At 38.4% G+C, this 20957-nt stretch overlaps 1 protein-coding gene across 2 annotated transcripts in view; it reads right to left on the bottom strand.

Moving 5' to 3' along the window:
• Nucleotides 1-9620: 9620 nt before the first annotated feature.
• LOC149284340 (rho GTPase-activating protein 24-like) overlaps nucleotides 9621-20957 on the bottom strand; it is a 191348-nt gene continuing 180011 nt past the window's right edge. For both annotated transcript variants that reach the window (XM_089496854.1, XM_089496855.1), the window contains 5 exons: nucleotides 13871-14003; nucleotides 13253-13326; nucleotides 12164-12285; nucleotides 10371-11430; nucleotides 9621-9864 (listed from right to left, as the gene is read on the bottom strand). In XM_089496854.1, coding sequence (XP_089352980.1) covers nucleotides 9621-9864; nucleotides 10371-11430; nucleotides 12164-12285; nucleotides 13253-13326; nucleotides 13871-14003 — 1633 coding nt within the window. The remainder of the gene's footprint in view (nucleotides 9865-10370; nucleotides 11431-12163; nucleotides 12286-13252; nucleotides 13327-13870; nucleotides 14004-20957) is intronic.

Raw genomic sequence — 20957 nt, 5'->3', positions numbered from 1 at the left:
AGTTTTTGTCTGCCTCTGGCATGCGAACACATGCATGTACACTTTCCCAATAACATAGAAGGCCAACCGTCAGGCAGTGGAACAAAGGACCTGTGGTCATGAGCGTATACATTGCAAGGGGATGATGGCATGTATACAATTTCAGATGATGGAAATGCTGTTCCTTGCAAGCAGAATACACCTAGAGTACAAACTCTTTACATCCAATCTAAAACTGGAATAATTATTATTTTCTAACTTTATCATTAATATCTCACTGGAATGTAAATACATTCTCAACAAAGCATCGCCTTTTTGGGTATACTTTGCTAATGAATAATGTTACATTGGCTTTTCATTAAGCGTTGAAGATGAAAAATAACGTTTCGTGGAAGCTAAATGTTTTCTATCACGTCAAGAGAACACGGTGCTTTGTGTCACAATGATGGATACCTCTACAAATGTTTTATGAAAATAAGCCTCTACAGGAAGCACACGGCATGGAACGATATTCAGGTTATGATAACACAATGTAGAGAATGTGCCTGGAAAACTAATTCTTACAGGCTTAGATTTATGAAGCAGTGAAAAACACTCAAACACGTCCCTTACTGTTAATAAAAAATGTTCATATTGTTTATGAAATGTCTTTCATCGTAATATCTAGGATGTCTGCTTTCTGTGACCAGCATGTATAATGCTGTAAACAGTTTTACTGTGAATCAGTGTGTGATATCTGGTGATGAAAAGGATGCACATAAACAGTCACTGGTAATTACCAATTTGATTCACTTTTGCATTCAATTGAGAACGCACCAAAGCAAGGGACAAGAAGGACAATTGCCTCATGCCCAACTTTACCTTAGAGGTCAAGGCAACGGTCCCTTTGGTCCTGTAAAAAGTTTTCATCTCACATGAACTTACAACCTACTGTTTAATGAACAGAGTTGTTGGTCTGAGTGGACATCTAAGCTTCTTGAATGTTGACTTACCTACGCATAGGTTCTGCATAGGTTGAGACCCCCCCTACGTCTTTGACCTGCTACTTAACATGTAACTTAGTAAGAGACAGAAATAAAATTCGGAGCAGGCATACTGCACAACTTGAGAATGGTTATAGGAAAAAAAAATTTTGGGGATTACATTTTAAAACCTTTCCTGTAGACCAGGAAAATATTATTTTATTACCATTGCATTTGTAGTGTTAATTATGTTATTTAAACAGTTGGGAGTATTTTGATATTCTTCATAGAGCTCATCATAGGGCATTTAGTTAAAAAAAAAAAGGTTAAAAAAATATTTCAACACATTATACTAGGTGTATATAATTTACAATTACTGTTACTGCTCATATATATATATATATATATATATACCATATTGGCTCGGATATAGGCCGCCCCCGTATATAGGCCGCACCCGTATATAGGCCGCACCCTAAAAGTTTGGTGCTTTTTTAAAGAAAACGTTTTTTTCTTTAAAAAAGCACCAAAAAAAATGCCACTCTGTCTCCCCCCCGAGATATGCTGCCACTCTGTCCCCCCCTAGATATGCTGCCACTGTCCTCCCCCCCGAGATATGCTGCCACTGCCCCCCCCCCCCGAGATATGCTGCCACTCTGCCCCCCCCCCGACTTACCAGAGGAGACTCAGCGGATGTACCGGTACCGGAAGTTGTATACGCGTATTGCGTAGATATCCCCCGCCGGCCCCGCAAGACACCCGGGAGTCTGCTGTGGTAAGTCTTGGGGGAAGAGGTAAAACGCATCGTGCGGATGGTCACTGGCTGCGGCGATGCGGGGTAAACGACCTCCGTCCCGGAACCCCCCCCGTGGAAAGTGCTGGCGGGGGAGGCTGTCTGAGCGTATCGGGGAGTAGGATGCAGGTCCCCTGCACTGCTGCCGGGGATCTGTATCCTAACCCCGCTGCCTGCCCACTTAAAGTGGGGGGAAAAAATGCGGCCTATATTCGAGCCAATACGGTATATATATAATGTTTTTTACTTTGTTTTCTGTTTTAAATTACTTTTAATTAATTCACAACCATATAAGGAAGTTTAACCATATTTGCATAATGCTGAATCCAAGTAGAGAACGTACTCTCTTGTGTAACTCTTAGCTGAGTTAATATAAATTGTGTGACATTTTAATCATAGGTACTATGGTGCTTGTTTCAGCTCCGCAAATATATATTCTTTTTTAACCTTGAACAAAATTCCTTCTGATCGTGGGTGCCTCTTAAGAGCCTAGCCTACGTGTACAACTAAACTTATTCAGCTCCATTCAAAGCATACAAGACAATGTACATAATTAAATAAAGGTTGTGCTGTGATACCTTGTCTGAAAACTTTTGAGAGGAATACAGTAAAGTAAAGCAGGACTATTATCTGGAATATGGATGATTGTCATGCAACTGTCCTTCCATCAGAGACACTTAAACAAAACCGGTTATGTTTGTCCAAAAGTTGGATGCATTAAGATTTTAGAGATGAGCCCAATGTTAGAAACCGTAAGATCTTTTTGCCATAAGGCATAACTATTGGTTTCATTTCTTTGAAACAGCAAAGTTGCCACTTGTAATGTAGAAATGCTACTGTGGAACAGTGATGTATTTTAAGGAGGGTATCCTGGTACCAATATGTTTGTCCAAGAATTGTATGAAGTATAATCATAAACAATGGGAGTTTTTTTTATTAGTCCTTATTATTTTCTTTGAGCTTCTTGGTGCCAGAGAGCCGATCAGTGGATTGCCTTGCTTACTGTGATAATCAAATCATCATATGGACTTAAAAAAAAAAAAACAAGTTAAAACCCCAGTAAGTGATGTAAAAATGTCAATAATCCTTGTACTTAAATACTAAAGTGTTAACGGTGTATGTATTTTTGTTTGCTTTAGTATATTATTTGGCGCATATATTGGTTGCCAGATAATACACCTTATGTCGATCTATGTAGTAGCCTATGCGTTTTATTAAGAAAAAAAAGTCTTTGCTGTTTAGACAAACATGCTGGATTAAATACTTAAGACAAGAAACCTACCTTATTAAAGAAGCTGTAAAGAATTGTCTGATTAAAAGGCAATACAGTTTTCGAGAGTCACTAGGTATTACCAACACCTTTCACATTTTCTATAGCCTTTTTGCATTGCGAAACCTGATGCTAGAATTTTGACCAGTGTTGGCCTTCCATGTTAGTAACATGAAACACCGTATGTGTAATTACACTACTACACACGGTTGGCAGCTGGATTTTCTTTTATGTGCTTCAGATGAGTTTAGAATGTGGGTTTTACTGTTTTCTACGGAATCTCTTACATCTAATACAACGTGTAGCCAATGCCTATGTATTTAAACCATCCTTCCCCAAGCCAGTTTTCCGGTATGACTTATGGAGTGGAGGAGGAACAGATGAAAGGTTAGGGAGATATCAGACTACTAAGATTAGATGTAATAATATTTGTGATAATAGCAAATGGTCTTTATTTTGTACTGTTTGTGGATCATTTTGTTCTGGTGTGAGAATGAGACTCGTGCCAGTTTTCTCTCCAACAATGTTTTGTTCACCAAAACAGTTTCCTTCAAATATTTGATTGCCCCAGACAAATGTTTTACAGCAAAAGGACATTTAGTAATTTCAGCAACCGAGTTACAGCACACAAAACTCTCATCCTGGTTTTTTTTTTGTAATTAAAAAAAAGCAAACAAATCAAAAAGGCACGCGATATTTTAAGATTACTGTGTATGAATAAAACTATATGTATGTGATTGAAAATAAAAAATAAACAAAATAAGAAAAAACTTTGAATTGAAAAATGTTTCCGTGTGTATTTTTTTTTTTTACATTTTCATTAAAGCACATGACAGGACTTGCCAACTATGTCAGCATTGTTGTTTTAGTCAACGGGAACTCAACAAGTATACATGTATTCAAGTCCAGCCTTTCGCCAGGACTGGTAAATTTGTCACTTATTCTGTCTTAATCCTAGGGAAGAGTCGGGTCCAAAACATCCAGAAAACAACATGTCTCAGCGTCAGTCTTATAGAACCTCAATGAATGAAGCCCAGATAGGGTCCAGTCAGGGTGTAAGTGCTGCATAAAGTCCTTACTACTTAAGATACCTGAGCGGGAACATACGGGCTTGCAAGTCAATTTGAGAAGAAAAAAACAGTCTGGCAGTGACTAAATATTTCTATTTTCGGAACATGACAGGGACCAACTGCTTCCTTTCTCCCCTACCAGTCCTCTTTTGAAGATGCATGATATGTAAGGACAGTGCAAGCGTACACAACTTCTGACAGCTCTTACCGCTAAGAACATGTTAACTATGGCCCTTGCTGAAATGACTTGGATAGGGGCCTTTTCACATGATCCTGCCTTCTTAGTGATTAGACCCTGTTCCACCATGGTATACACATCTGTTTACATTTTTTTTGTTAATGAGTTTTCTGCTTAAGTTAGCATTAGGGGAGACTTTAGACCAGGTGTCTCAGAGGGGAGTGTTAATCTGTTTAGTTTGAAAGATAAAGTTGCCCAAATACATTTTGCCAATTTGGATAACAGTATTGTCATCTAATCACTCCCTGGTTGGTTCTTTTATCTATGCTTTTGCTGTTATATGAGTATAAGAGCTGAAAAACCTAAATACACTTTTTGGAAGTTGTATCCTGTCTGCTTTCTTGGGAACTGATAAGTTTGCTATCTCCTTACATCTCAGTGCTATCCTAAAGTGGCTCTGCCTCTCGGTAGAGTCACATTGGAAGGCTTATCCCAGGGGATGGAACCTGGGGCATCTTTATATTTGGTTTCCTTGGGACTTCTTTCATGATATAACCCTGTGGAGATGGGCTTAATTTTCATTGTTTTTATGTCTTGCATAAAACAAGAAAATGGTTCATTTTATCACATTAAATGTGAATTATTCCTGGCCAACTCATCCCTTCATGCAGGACAATCTTACTAGTGTTGGTGAATGTTGGTACATTTCGTTAATATAGTCAATACTGAGATTTATATCACAGCAGTTAAGTATAAGAATGTTCTTCTTAGCAAATAAGACACCTAGTGGTGGAAAGTGAGAATGTTTGGTAAGCCATAAAATCCAAATACATCTAAACATACTGTAGATATTGTGTGTGTGTTAGAGCCCTGCGCGGGACTGTTTTTTTAATCCCACTCTCGACGAATTTCTGACCACTACTGTGTCCAATTCGGCCCGCTCCTGCAACATATGTGTCCAATCCCGCAACATATGTGTCCAATCCCGCCGCTCCTGCAACACATATGTCCAATCCTGCCGCTCCCGCAACATATGTGGTCAATGTGTCAGCCTTGCAGGAATGCTATGGATTACTGGGACCCAGAGGTACAGTGTCTGACTGCCTGCTCCCGCCCACCCGAAAAACCGCGCCCGCAAGTTTTTTGACTGGTCCCGCATCCCAGTGCAGTGTGGGTGTGTGTATATATATATGTATCATCTGGAAATTCTTTTAAATTTTACATTAATTATTATTGTCTTTATGTAGGCTTCATTGCTTAGAAATATGCAGCATTCTTTTTCTAGCCTTTTTTTTGTTTTGGTATAGTGTTTGTTATTGGGATTTTTTTTGTTCCTTTTTTCATACTCCTACTTATGACTTTTTACAGCTGAAAAAACATCAGATGGCCACAATTACATAATTTAACTAGGTCTGTAGATCTCAATTCACCACCATTGCTGGCTTCAAACTGTTACCTGCAACTAAAGAATTGCTCATTAATTTACCAAAATCAAATTGGACTAGAATATACTTTTTTAAAATATACTTTTTTTAAATAGGTAATAGTACTGATGAAACCTTTTATGTTTTGATAATGTGGTAAGTTTTAGAGAGCTCAGCAAACCATCGTTGACCAGCTTGTACATCTTCTGGGGCCCAATTGGTGTGGCCCTGGAGCCCACAACTTTCTCCCCTCTGCACTATTTTAATCCTCTTTCAAATAGCTACCGTTCTTGTCTTTGAAGCTCCACCTTATTCTCAGAAATGTTCCTACTTCCTCTCTAAACTTTTGAAAGGAACGCATTCCCCTCTTTGTCTCCCATATCTGTTTCCTTACCCTACCTACCCTTTATCAAATATATATTTTTCAATCTTATCAGCGGTGTCCATTTCGCCATATGACTCTTTGTTCCTCTACTCTATCATCTATCCCTAACTCTGTTTCCTCATTCCTTCATGTCCATACCTTTGCTTGTGGTAATTATGGAGCAATTGGTTCAGCCCCAGGAGAAGTAACATGTCACCCTGTGCTGACCATATGCTATCACAAAATAAAAAAGCTGCTTCTGTATTTTCATGATGAATTGATTAAAATGGCAGAGGCCTTCCCAATTCTCTCCATAAGGGCTTGGAAAGAGGTCAATAAATCAAGTTCATCTTTGCTTTTATTTTTGCTTTTTCACTTCACTGTTAACTTCATCTGGATTGTCTGGGCTTCTCCGGACATTAATGGCATCCCAAGTCCACTCGTCCCTTTCTGTTTGACACTTTCAATGACCCCAAGTTTGGTTCCCACGACACCCTGCCCAGTGTCCATCAACTTCTTATATACCCTCGTCGAACTGGTGCTAGCCCTATCCATATACATCATTAGCCCAGCACCTGAGCAAAGCCTCAAAAATACTGAAAAATACTCGAGCTCCAGACAGCGGAAACAACGGGATGTTCCACGAATACAGATATCAACTCTGATGTGAAGACAGTGCTGCTCTTGTTTAGTGAATAGGCCTTAGAGTGAAAGTTTTGATTTATACAAATACTACTAGGTACTATCATCACAATAAATAAAAAATAGGTACAGTAAATAACACATCTGTGGAACAAAACACAGCTTTCCATGGAGTGTAGAAAAACTTTTGTTTATAAGCAGAATGCAAGAACTTAACATAGACATAAATAGATCATTTATTTTCAAGAACAATATTGGTTTTACACATATCTCATGCACATTGTCCTGAAAATCTCTACATAAACACATTCAGTGTCTCTATCTGCTTCTTTTAATAGAATTCATTATACAAATTTAATGTGTAATATATATATATATATATATATATATATATATATATATATAAAATTATATATACCGGGTATATATATTATTTATTATGGAATAATGAGAAAAAGTGAAGTTTCTATTAAACATACAAACGTAAATAAATGTATATTCATCTAATGGTTAAAAGCATCAATTACGTACTAATATGTTCTGTGAATAAAGTTTTGTAAAATATAGAAACCCTGAATTTTTTTTTTATTTTATTTGGGCAAAATATAATGTTGGTAAATAGTAATAAATATGTTACAAATAATGTCATTAACTATATATATATATATATATATATATATATATATATATATATATATATATATATATAACATAAAGGGTATTCCAATATATATATAGTTAGGTGGAGAGAAGGGAGATGTAATGGAAAAATGTAACTACATAAAGGGATTTAAAAAAAATGTATTTCAAAGGAGAAGACGTTTTAAGACAATATACCATAGTCTAAGACTAGAGGGTCAGAAACTTAGATGTAATAGAAGGAAATTAACTTTACCGAGAGGGTGATGTATAAATGGAACAGCCTCCCAGCAGATGTTAATAGCGTAAAGTTGTTTAAACATTCATGGGTTAGGCTAAAGTCTGGATACGGTTATCATGACCATGACAATATATGGAAATAATAGCCAAACCAGACGAGCCCAGTCGCTCTTATCTGCCGTGGGATTCTACGTTTCCGTGACTTATGTGAAGTTATTATCGCACAGCAAAGTACTGGTCTGAAACATAATGCAGCAGCAAGATGGCAGCTAGCTGGTACAGCTCAACTCCACAAAGAGATTATATTTCTACATAAGTGAAAAGAAAAAGTACACATGAATAATATGCTGTATATAGGGTGAAGAATTCCCATCAGGGATGTAACAGTTTAGCTTTAAAATAAAAATGAGCACTAGATGTAAATCCCTCATTACCAATGAACTACAATCCTTTATCGAATGTAGTATTTTGTATGTAGGAAGCCACTTGTTATTATGTTGTTGATCTGTACTGAGGATATATGTATCCAAACAAACTGATAGCACAGTGTATATCAGTCCAAAGCCAATCATCAACGGCCCGTATAGCTTTTAACACATAAATAGGTTATTTTGCCCCAAAAAATAGACTTGATAGCCTGTGAGTTATTAGTAGACTGTCATGGAATTCAAAACAAAACCTCCTCCCAATATAATAAATTTGACATTTTATTTGCGTGATAATTAACACACTGGGTTGGTATACATACAAAGCATTTCAGTGTTAATAAATTAAAATATTTACATATGTATATAGGATAAAGAAGGTTGGTGGAATACTGTGGCAACTCGCACGTTTATATTCATAGGGCAGCAAAAAAAGACAGGTCATAACATTTGGAAATGAAAATCTACACATTTTACTTGACATTATTTATCAGAAGATTGTGTTCAGTCCACATAAAGAGCAGCAGTGATGCCATTTCTTTTGCTGCAGCAAAATGAATGGCGTTGCCGCTGACCTTTTTTGTGGACTGAGAGTGATAGGATTCGATAGGATCCCAATGATAAGTCATTGTTAGAATTGTATGTGCAGGGGAGTGTGTCTGCCAGCTTTGTGAGAGGCATTTCCTTAACTTTGAGGTTTATTCACTAAAAGGATTTTGCAGGTGAGTTGTCAGGAGAGTCATCGTTGTCACACTGGTTAAGTCACCTTCAAGAAGCACCCGATTAGCCTTAGGTATCGTAAAATCAATGAGATTTATTAAGAGCCACCCCACCAACTGAACTATGCATTATGCAGGGTTAGCTCTTGCCAGTACTGACTCTTAATAACGCATAGTGAAGTCATCGAGGTTAAGTCACAACTCTCCTGCAAACAATCACTTTAGTGAAGAGAAATCCATAGTGTAGGACAGAACCAGAAACATTCTTTTTTTTAATTGATCTTTCACCAATAATGTTCTTTAAAAGTGTATTAGCATTAACTGCATAAACTCCACGTGTTATTTCCTACTGAGAGCGGACAAAAAATAACAATTCCTGATCAGTCTTGCTGAAATCCTTTATAAAATTCTGTACACCTTCTTTTGGTCATAGCAGATTTGTTGGCACAGACATCAAAGCAACAAAATATTTTTTTCTTTTTTTTGTTCATTTCCCATATAACATGGGAACAATCACAGTTAAAATACAAAATAAGCTGATGCACAATGCACAAAAATATCTTATTATAATAATTGCAAGGCTATATTGACTTCATATAAAGCTAGACTGCAGCAACGCGTTGATTTGCCATTTTAAATACAAGACTTGCATCATTATAATTTTTGTAATACAATTCTCTTTTAATATAGCATAACACTTTTTTAACTCTATGTACACATATCCAGTTGAAGCACTTGGCATTAGCATTATGGAACAATTATTAGGTGAATACTATGTTTGATGTTCATCATTCTTGCCTTTCCTGCCCTTGGTACAGTTACCACTAGCTTAGTCAGGTGACCAGCCACCTGTACATCATCGTCCATAATAAAGTCAGCAGTTTCCTCTCCAAGTCCTGCACATTTTGGGTCTCTTTATTGGATCCATATGGTGTTCCCTCGCTCTGGTCTACGTGGTTCCACTGTCAGTTCACCAAAAGTTGAGAAAAATTGCTCCATCTCCTTCTGCAACATGTCGTTTCTCTTTTCTGCATCCTCCTTGGCACGTTCTGCATTCCTCATTTTAATCTCCACCATTGTGTATTTTTTCCTCTCTTGGTCAAGTTCCTCATGCAAAGATACAACCTCTGTCTCCAGAGTAAGATTCCTCTGTTCCAGGCTACAGGTACAAAAATCGACAGTCAATTGATCTGAATATCTACCGAATTTATTCGCTAAACGGTGACTTTGCAGTTGAGTTGCAGCGAATTTAAACTAACCTTACTTACAAGTTTCACCTATGCATTATGGAGGTCCACCCTGGTGAGTTTTTTTTCTGGTCTAAGTTGCCCATACATAATGCATAGTTAAATTGGATTAAATGTCTCATTTATACAAATATAAATCAAGAAAACTAGTTAATTATAGCTAATTTACCAGCACAATGGGTATATATTATATGTATATATAGACATCATACGGTCATGTGAGTTTGTTTTCAACAACCATACAATATTTTTTTAAATACTTGAAATTCAAGTTTGGTTAGAGTTATTGAACAGATGGCGAAGGAACTAAACTATGTATTTATTTAATTATGATCATTTAAGAACTTAATTTCTTTGTTCAAATGTTTTCGAGACAAACATCTGTGTACTGTCACTGGTTACCTATTATTGTATTTACCTTTTCATTCTTGTCTCGTATTCCATCTTCTGCTTTGTCATCTCTTGCTTCAGACTGGATACAAGACTGTGAAGAGCACTGTGATTGCCTGTGTTGCTCACTACAAAGGTTTCACTGTTGTCACTGCTGCTGGTTGCCCGGCTGCTACGTCCTCCTGCACTTCTTCTGTCAAATTTGTTATCAAAGTCTGTTTGGTTAGCAATATCTTCAATAGGGGGTCCATCTAACACAGGGTCTTCAAAAGCGCCCCCATAAAAGTCCTGCTCTGGACACGTTGTTGTAGATGAGCGGCAAGAGTTGGAGTTTTCCGGAAGGGATATTTCACATGACGATGTAGACCAGGTTGCACTGTCTATGCTTTGTTTGTCCTCTGAATTCATGGAGAACTGTTGGTGAACATTATCATAGGTGGACAATCTATGCTGCTGTGCAGAATCACTGGCAGAATCTTTTTGTTTGTTGTCTCTTAATGTGACATATCCATTATGCAACCAGTTTTGGGTTCGGTTGTTCAAGGCATTGCTTAAGGTATCTGTGCCGGACACCCCCATTTTCACTGCACCGTTTTGAACACTGTGAGTACCCATTTTGGTTCCAGAACTTTTCAGTGAGGATGTCCTTCTGGCCTGTAAAGTACCATTAGGTAATGAGTGGTGCTTGTCTTCCACAGAGCTACTGAAAGACCCATTGGTGACAATACCGCTGCCCTTATTAAAAGCTGGGTTTTTCTTCACCATTAATGGTGGACTTCTGGTGACATCGAGTTTGTGAATGCTGTTCCTTGGACTGTTAGATTTACTTCCACACAGTGTAGTAGGAGAACCATTTTCTACACTTGACCTCTGTGGGGACTCTGTCTTTTCCCAAGAGCACCTCCTGACTGCTACATCTTTTGTATTATTGTTTTCCTTGTTGTGCATCTGGCCCAGTATTACTTTCTTCTGGATGTCATTATTGTTGTTACTTAGCTCATGTCCAATCTGATCATCAGTATCTTTGGGGAAAAGGATTTCATGTTCACTTATCATTACAGCCATTAGCTGCTGCACAAGTACAGTACCTGTAAAGACAGAAAATATCAATTTTTAATTTCCAGACATATTATTTATTTATTGTATTAAAGGGGATGAATGCAATGGGGCTAATTCGTCAAAGGGGGAGTTGTGTTTCAGTTATGTCACTATATATTATGGAGAGCCAATCCCAGTAAGCTTCCGCTGTTGGTCTTGTATAATGTATAATTAAATCATTAATATTTATTCCGTCTCTTTACGCGTTGAATTATGCATTATGCAGGGCATGCTTAGCCCTTCATACTAGAAAAACTTGCTACTTTTGTTCTTTAAAAATGAACTATGTCGTGCAAGAGTTAAAACTACACCACTCCCGCCAGCTCTTTCTCTACTGAACAAATGCCATTGTGATTCATCAATTTGCATTATGCCATGGAGAACGGTTACACAGGTTGTCTCTCTCTCTCTCTCTCTTTTCTTTGCTATAAGCAGTAGAAAGGGTAATTGGTGGAGATCACCGATAACTGAGGAAAGGTGCTGAGACATTTTAGCTTGGATCAGTACAAAATGGATTCCTGTATGGAACTAACCCAAGTTAATGCAATCTCACAGGGGTATCTGTGGTTTTAAAATTATGAATTAAATGTGTTGTCCAATGTCTAAGTGACATTAGTTTTCAAATTAATACTTATTTATTTTAATATAACAATAACAAAATTACTAAATGTTGAGTCATGACGGACATACATTTGTATTAAGGTTCACTAAGAAGAGACTGACCTTCCATTATAGTCATGGGATCCTCCACTTTTGGACGTAAAATATTTGGACCAAACACTGTGGCCAGGTTTTGTACACTCATTTTATTTACACCCGAGTAGGACTGGACTTCATCCAGGAACCTATAATATATGCAGTAAATAGAGAAAAAAGAATGTCACCACAACTTACAATTATTCCCACTGTGTGTGCCCCGCAACCAGCATGCATCCTGGGTATAGTAATATTTATAAAGAAAATACTGTACCTACTTCAATATATGGTTCACTTTGTTGAAAAACAGTGTCTCTTAATTTTCCCCTCTCCTACATATTTGCTTTGCAGCTTATTATGAGGTTTCTTGTAATCAGAAAAATATGGCGCCTGTATTAGATTTGATTTATTTGCAGAAAATCTTCGGGTACAAAATGCAGTATTTTATGTTCATATTTTATAATTATTTGGGTCCCTCGTTATATTGATACTGGCAGCATTAAAGCAAACACACCATATAAAAAAACATAGTCACAATTATATTAATTTACCAAGCAATAAGGGCCCAAACAACAGAACTGTTCAGAACCATGAGATGGCTAAAGGGGCTGCAATAACTGACCTCATGATTTTGGAATCGATAAAATGTCACCATTTGATATAGTTCCAAGGAGACAGCTTGGCCACAAACAATTGCTTTCCTTAATGAATATTGCTTCTGACGTCTATAAAGCACATTAGCTATTCCACCCTTGTGTATGTTTTAACGACACCTTTTCAGATGAGCTGTAACAAAGACTCAAGCCATCTAATTGGCTTCAAGTCTCTTGACGCCGTCTGAGGTGCCAGTTAGTGTAAGTACCTACATCGTCTGTTACCAAATTCATACGAGGAACATAAAAATAACCAATCAGTTACATTTTTATGTATTTTACATGAACTTTATAATCACTATTTTATATTGTTTTTGAATTTCACTATATGACATTTAAATAAACCCTGCACATTCCACAATGATTACACGTAACAATAATGTTAAGCAAACAATGTTTGCCAGCGTCAAATACTGTGTTGGTTTTAAACAAGGAATATGAAATGAAAACCATATTAACTTACCTACAAATATACTTTAAGAGGTTATAATTTGCCTGGGGTAGACTTTTCACTTGTTTCGCCAATTCTGCAACTCCCTGTATAAAATGTAACATGATTATCAGTTTTCACACTTATTTAAACATGGCGTCAACATGTGGATACGTGTCAATCTATATGTGATCCATCTAGAGCAGTTGGAGTGCAAATGTTTTTCTCCATGTAGAACACATCCTTGTTCTTTCCAGGATGAAGCCAGCCTCCAATATAAAAGTCAGAAAATACCATAAAATACCCCAATTATTTTGTTGGTTAGGGACAATTTTATTGGTTAGATGTGTGGCTAGGAGGCACAATTGATCTATTGATTGCTGTCTTTAACCTAGTAAGTCAATTAGAACAAGAATAGTACATTTTATATACTCATTAGTGAAATGTTTAGGAGTGAAGAACACTTTGATACCCTCATACCCAGAGATGAGATAGAGATGAGGGGAGAAAAAGACAGACAAGGGGGATTTTGTTCCAAAAGATGAACTGTCTCTCCTAAAGAAGCACACTTGAGAGGTTTGCAGCCACAGTTCCTCCATTATACAAAATATGTTTCTATGACTTTCCTGGTTATTTTATCAAGTCACTTACAGACTCCTCTTCTTTGCTGAGGTGCTTTGCGCAGGAAAGGAAATCTTCATACTTGGCGTATGGAATGACTGGTTCTGGGAGTTCTCTTAGATAAAGCTTCAGCAGTGATGCTACCGTGTGGACATCTGTGTTACTGTTGGGCACAAACCAAGAACAGCATGGTTAATGGATCACTAGCCAGAGAACAGGTCTTCCCTGTGTCCGCCGGCTAAATATTTCCTAAACAACTGACACTTATCGTATCATTTCAGCACAATGGCACAGCTTATTATGTGCTACTATCTCCTTCAAAGGCTGTTCAAACACAGGAGAGAGGCACAGATGGGCTTTGTGTGTACCAGTGATCTTGACAGATACATAAACCTACTTATCAATCATCTCTTCTACAATGTACTAATTCTGTAGCTATATATCTACATATCTGTTGTGTAAGAATATGATCAATAACTCAATTTACAGAATCTGGACATTTTGTTTCTACAGTTAATTTACAATGCAGAACAGAACTAACACAGATAACAATACGTTCAAACACATGACAAGTAATAGTGTCATTATTGATTTCTATTTTTTTTTTTTTGCATTCACATTCATTATCTTTAACTTATATTATTAGAGTATAATTGGAGTCCACTAGCTGTATGGCTCTTCTATACATTGTAGCAACCATATTAATTAAACGCTGCCTCTCAGGAAATAGAGTCATCTTATTCAATAATAACACTATAGATGTAAGTGGTTTCAATCTTAGTTGATATAATTAACCTACACTTCAATTTCTCTCACATAAGATATGGTTTCTCCTTTTGTATTTAGCATTACAAATAATTCATTATTATTATTATTATCTTTTATTTATATAGCTCCAACAATTTACGCAGCGCTTAATCCAATACATATATTCAAGGGATATGACAAGACGAGAATTGACAGACTACGAGAAACCGATACATAAGGTGGAGGGAGCCCTGCTCGCAAGCTTACAATAATGAGGATTCGTTTCTTAAAAATATCTGGGTTTCCAGAGCAATGACGATATTATAAACATTACTAATAATAAAGAAGCTAATCATAATAATATGTTAGGGCAACATCTTCCTCCATTGACCTTTAGATGGAAGATACGATCAAGCCATTAATTCAATCCAGGAATCTGTTGATGTGTATCAAGCCACACTCACTATCTGTGCAATGCATTGGGTGGAACGTGAAGACCACAATCTCACAATTTAATATATGAAGTCAGCTTTCCATGTGTTAGTCGGTGATGCAGCTGTTTAACTTTATTGCAAGGCTATCTGGTGAGGTAGTCCCACCATGTATGTCCAACCTATATAACAGATTACAAATTCTTGTGTCTGCTCAACATATACTATGCCACTTGTTCCTGCTTCACCACCAAATGAACTGCAAATGTATTTTCTGCAACCATGCAAGGCATTTTCAACTGTGGCTTTGTGAGTTAAGCTTATGACATAGACACATATGTCCCACTTACCAGATATTCTATATTACATACATACTGCATGCCATCCCCCTGCGACAGCTGGGAGTTAATCTGCCCTTCTACAGAGTCTTGGAATTTACTACCTAACCTTCCTTAAATAAAGACATAATAAGACGATACATAACCAATAGAATATTAATGCTGATTGCGCCACTTTGTACTAGAATCGGTCTTGATTCATTTAAGCATCTTGAAGGGTCTAAGTGGCCCAGGCACCAGGTAATATCTTTCTGGAGAAGTAAGTCTACCTTGATCCACATGCTTGATAGATATCCATGTTGCTCAACAATACATTGTCCTGTTAGATCCAACAATTCCTCTTCTTACAAACAAATGACACATACAGTACATAAGAACATTCCTGTTGACTACCACTAGATGGTGCAATTTCCCAATTAAATATTTTTGTGTAGACGCTATTAGCGCCTAGCTGTGTACTGAATTGTCTGAACCAAATGCTATTGCTGGCAATTGCTTTGCTTCAAAATTATATAAATATGTCTTTTTCTATGTGTTTTTCACTTAGTAATTTTGTTAATAGACTTGTGTTTCTTGAGGGTGAGTTGGTTTAAGCACCCATACTTTGAGGTTGTGTGTTTCAGATTGTTTTTTAAAGGAGCAGTAAATTCCGTCCCCCACCCCAAAAAAACACTTAGCAAGTAAAACAGTTTTTGCTTCACTGATGCTTGCCTTGAAGTGAAAAAAAAATCATTGCTTCTTAGACTAAACCCATCATTCTGTGTCAAAGGCACAGAACAGCAAAAGATGGAAACAAGTGACTGCAGTCTTAGACAGACAATACAGAAAATGACACAACATATGAACACATTGTTCACTAAAAAAGTCACCATTTTATTTTTATTTTTTTTACACGAGCCCCAAATAAGTCAGGAGAACATAGGGTTAATTAAACCTGAAACAAAAGTCTGCTTCTCAAACATTTGGCATATTTTCTAGAGAATTCAAACATCAATTGATGCCAGTATTGAGCACTGTATATCGTCATTATTTTGGTTTACATGTCAGTGCTGTGCAAAACTGTATTTCTATGAAGAACACATTTTTAAATCGCAATACAAAATCTTCAAACCGATTTCCGCCACCCAGGAGAGCCCAGTTTCTCTCTCTGTTAGGGGAGAAAATAGAGGTTTCAAGATATCTGCCAGAAAGCGCTCATCAAAACGTACTTTAAAAAGGTGGGCTCAATCTAACCGAGGACGCAAGAAAGGCCAAATTTATTTAAAACAAAAAAAAAGATAAATCACCATGGCAACAATTGGAATGTTCTTGTTAATTGCTAGATAATCCCTTACGAAAAAATGACTGCAGTTTTTCTGAAGTAATACTGCAGTTTTACTGCATTTGTACTTCACTGTACTGCAGTTTTACTGCAGTTATTTTTGTACGGAAGTACAAATGCAATAAAGCTGCAGTACATTGAAGTACAACTGTAGGTTTGCAATATATAAAAAAAAGTGCAGTACAGTGAAGTACAAATGCAGTAAATGTGCAGTAATACTGCAGTAAAAGTGCAGTATTGCAGTTTCTTCATGTCCAAAAAACTGCGGTATTACTTCAGAAAAACTGCAGTAATTTTTTCGTAAGGGATAGCCCTTCAGTATGAAATGTCTGAGTAAGTCTTAATACATACAGCCCTATATTGTATTTGATGACTCATATGGCTTTGTCATCTGATATATTTGAAGGAATTGTTCATGTTGGTCTGCGGTTGCTTTGTATTACCCAGCTCTTCAACATCTTGTGCGGCAAAAACAGGAGTGACTTCCCAAAGGGAATTTTTAAAGCTTTCTAATGGGAATAAATATTGATCCATTTTTTTATGGAATACAGGATCTTGGCTCTGCCAACAGATAAGAGCATTTCCTTGGTTGTCGCCTTTCATACAATAGACTGCGTCCTTGAGGGGGACCACCAGTTTTGACAAAAGTCTTAGCAGTGATACTGTGGACATGCTGGTCAGAACCAATTATATAACTTCGGGATTCATACCCTGCCCTTAAAACCTGTCTGTATCACAATTACGAAGCACAGTAGTAATCAATAAATATATGCTTTTATATAGCTTAAAAATCAGTATTCTGAAAAAAGGGAGGCCTCAACCCGTAATCGTACTCAATAACAAAGGAATGGGAAGCAGTCTTCCAAGCTATAGCATCAGTTTCATGTACCAAGGCACTAACTGGGAAAAACAGGAAGAGATAATGCTGCATTTTATTGTGTTTACAAGAAGAGAACACAATAGGCCATATACCAAAATAATGAAACTATGGACCACTGATGGATAAAATTTCCAAAGTGAGGATCCAGAACTGACAATCCTCCCCAACAAAAAGGTGAACTGAACTGGAAAGTGGGGTGTTTATTTTTCTGTATGGTAGCCAATTGAAGCAGCCTTCCAGCAGAAGTGGTAAATATTAATATAGTAAGGGAATTTAAACTATACATTTAAAAACACAGTACATCTGGCTATCCTGAATACAAGACATGTCCAAAGACTAAGTAAGATTTCTGTCTCGAAAGATGGAAAAACATAGACAAGATGAGCCAAATGGTTCTTATCTGTCATCAAATTCTTCATTTCTACGTATGTGACTCGTTAAAGATGCCTACTGTGTTCCAAAATAAATGTTTCATAGGGCCAGCAGTATGCTCTGAAGAAACAATGCAGGTTTCCAAAAATACAGCCGGTTATGTAATGGTTTTTCAAAAAATATAAATTGTAAATTAGCAAACGAACCCTTCAAAACCATCAGATGTTATAAAAAACAAAGATTTTTTTTTTTTTTAAATCACTTTCACTGCTGTGGGGTTGAAGTGAAAAAGCCTGCAGAATCATTCTGCACTCCCTCAATTCATTAATGAAATCCCTAAGTAAGATACCAATTAGCTTGATTTACAGACTCTGAGATTACGCTGAGCCAAGAACTGGCTTCCTAATGTGCAAAACGGTAGGTAATTGCTAAACCATGTGTAAAAAAACAGGCAGAGCTTCCTAAAATGAAAATACACAAGTTAGAAGCATATTCCAACTAAGCAGCTATGTATTATTAATGTTTAATGATCTATACAGCACATCACATTGATAGCGTTGTACAATGAATATTTTCTTTACCCTTTGGCTACCAATCCAATGTATACATGTGGTTTGTGTGAAAGGGGTTCAATCATATTACACTTATTTTTCTCATAAGTATATTGTAATATTCAAACTCAGTATCAGGGCCACACTGGGGACGACTAGGCAGAAGGCAGCAGCCGCGGCCAAATTATGTATGTGTTAGAGCCCTGCGCGGGACCACTGCTCCTGCCCGCTACCGCTGATTTTTTGTCCAATCCCGCCTGCTCCCGCAATGTGTGTGTTCCACTCCCGCCCGCTCCCGCCACAAGTGTGCCCAATCCCACCCGCTCCTGCCACATGTATGCTCAATCGCTCCCGCCACAAATGTGGCCAATCATGCCTACCTCCTTACCTGAACTGCAGATTTACTCCATCACAGCGTCTCTTCTCTTGCTCCGCCCAGGAACAAGGCGGAGTCATGGCAAGTGACGTCACATCACCCACAGGTACAGTATCTGACGCAAGTTTTTTGGTGGGCGCGGGCGGGACCCGCCTCCCAATGCAGTCCTCTAGTACGTGTGGCCAACGACAAGATACGCACAGTAGCATGTTATTTATGTAAGATCACACAGCGCGCATCTGTACTTATCCATATGACTCTGGAGTCACAGTATCAATAACTATACCCCCTGGTCTGGGCCTGTCCGGTAGTTAAACAGAACCTTTATATATGTATTGTGTCTAAGAAAGACAAATTTCACCATTTCAGTATAAAAATAAAAACAAAAAAAAAACTAGAGGGTTAATAGGGTAATCAGATGTTACAAACTGTGACAGAATGAGCTGTCATACAGGGGCCCAAGGTACTCAGAAATGGCTCCAGCCTGGCTGCCTAACAGGCAGGAACTCCATTGTGTAAACTAATCCCATTAACAGGATGGCTACCAGGGGGATATTAAGTAGCTAAAGGGGATTAAAGGTTGGGTTGTCTACCTGTTTATCAATGTTGATTTATGTTAATGAAGTTCTGTGGCTATATCAGTCTATGTTTTACAACAATAAACTGTTCATTCCTGCTGTACTCAGTTCAAGGTAGTTGTGTCTGGAAGTGATTCCGGGGACAAGAGGAGGATACATGTGGGTGATCTCTGGGAGTTACTACAACTCTCTTGGTGAACCCGTTACATTGGCGGCAGCGGCGGGATCCTCCTTGCAAACATCCGAGCACAGCGCAACTGGCCTCTTCCCACTCCCTTCCCTCACCCCAGACACTCTGCCCTATTCCCCGCAATATGGCCCAGAAACTGACCAAGACCCCCCCTGCATGTCCCAGCCAGATCCCCCAGCTGAACTGCTGGCTTCGAGGCAGAGCGCTGCTGGCCTCTGCCCACCCCTTCCACTTGTTCCCAAGCCTGACCGCAGTAACCAAGGAGTGCCCGGTCAGGCAGCCACAGATTTGTTGGTGCACCTGGATTTTACAAATGCAGCTGAAGCGCTTCCCTCTGGGCAGAGTGCCGCTGGCCTCTGCCCGCTCTCCTCTGTGACCCCAGCTCCATTAGCTTTACCCCCCCAATGTTGCCCAGAGGCAGTGATTTCTATGGATCCTGTATCCCCAGCAGAAGTGTTGGCAATGGGAGAATGGCAGATCGACATACAGGAGGGGATGCTTTTCTCCCCTCGCCAAGGATCATACAAAAATTTGTACCATGCAGGTGGATTGGACTACGGTCGCCACCTGCAGTCCCCAGAGGTGCGGAGCAGTCAGCCCAGAACCCCATATGGAAGGGACCCCAGCCTCTCTGTTTTCTCCCCAGTGACTGAGAGGACTCCAGGGAGAAGGCACATTTGGCCCTTCTCCCCAGCGGCAGTTACAGTATTTGGGAGAAGCAGAGTGCAGCTGGGTGAGTACTGGCCCTTTGTTAAATTGTTTTGGGGAGTACCAATTTGTGGCTGGCAGTGGTGGTCCGGATATACAGACTGACTTTGGAGTCAAACCGTGTGGGGTCTTATCAGACGTCAGTCTCCCCCAGAAAAAGGAGATATGTGATGGAGTGTGTGACGGAACTGTCCATCAGTCTATGTTTTACAACAATAAATTGTTCATTCCTGCTGTATTCAATTCAAGGTAGTTGTGTGTCTACTTATTGGGTACACATAGCAGGGTTCCAAGGTGCGCATGCTAGCTGATGCTGGAAGTGATTCCGGGGACAAGAGGAGGATACATGTGGGTGATCTCTGGGAGTTACTACAGCTCTCTTGGTGAACCCGTTACACAAACCATTTACCATTTTTGTAGCTCTCCTCTGAACTCTCTCCAATATGTCAACATCCTTCTGGAGATGACATCTCTGGAACTGTACATAATATTCTAGACGAGGACTGATCTGAGATCAGGCAGAACCACCTCCCTCTTTCTTCTACTAATGCCTCTAGTTATACAACCCAGCATCCTGCTTGCTTTTTGCAACACTTTATTGCATTGCCTGCTTACTTTTAATTCC

The sequence above is a fragment of the Sceloporus occidentalis genome, unplaced genomic scaffold, assembly GCF_023333645.1.
Source record: "Sceloporus occidentalis isolate IW3139 unplaced genomic scaffold, rSceOcc1.0.p SCAF_95, whole genome shotgun sequence".
Taxonomy (NCBI): Eukaryota; Metazoa; Chordata; class Lepidosauria; order Squamata; family Phrynosomatidae; genus Sceloporus; species Sceloporus occidentalis.
This window is presented reverse-complemented; position numbering and strand designations above follow the sequence as displayed.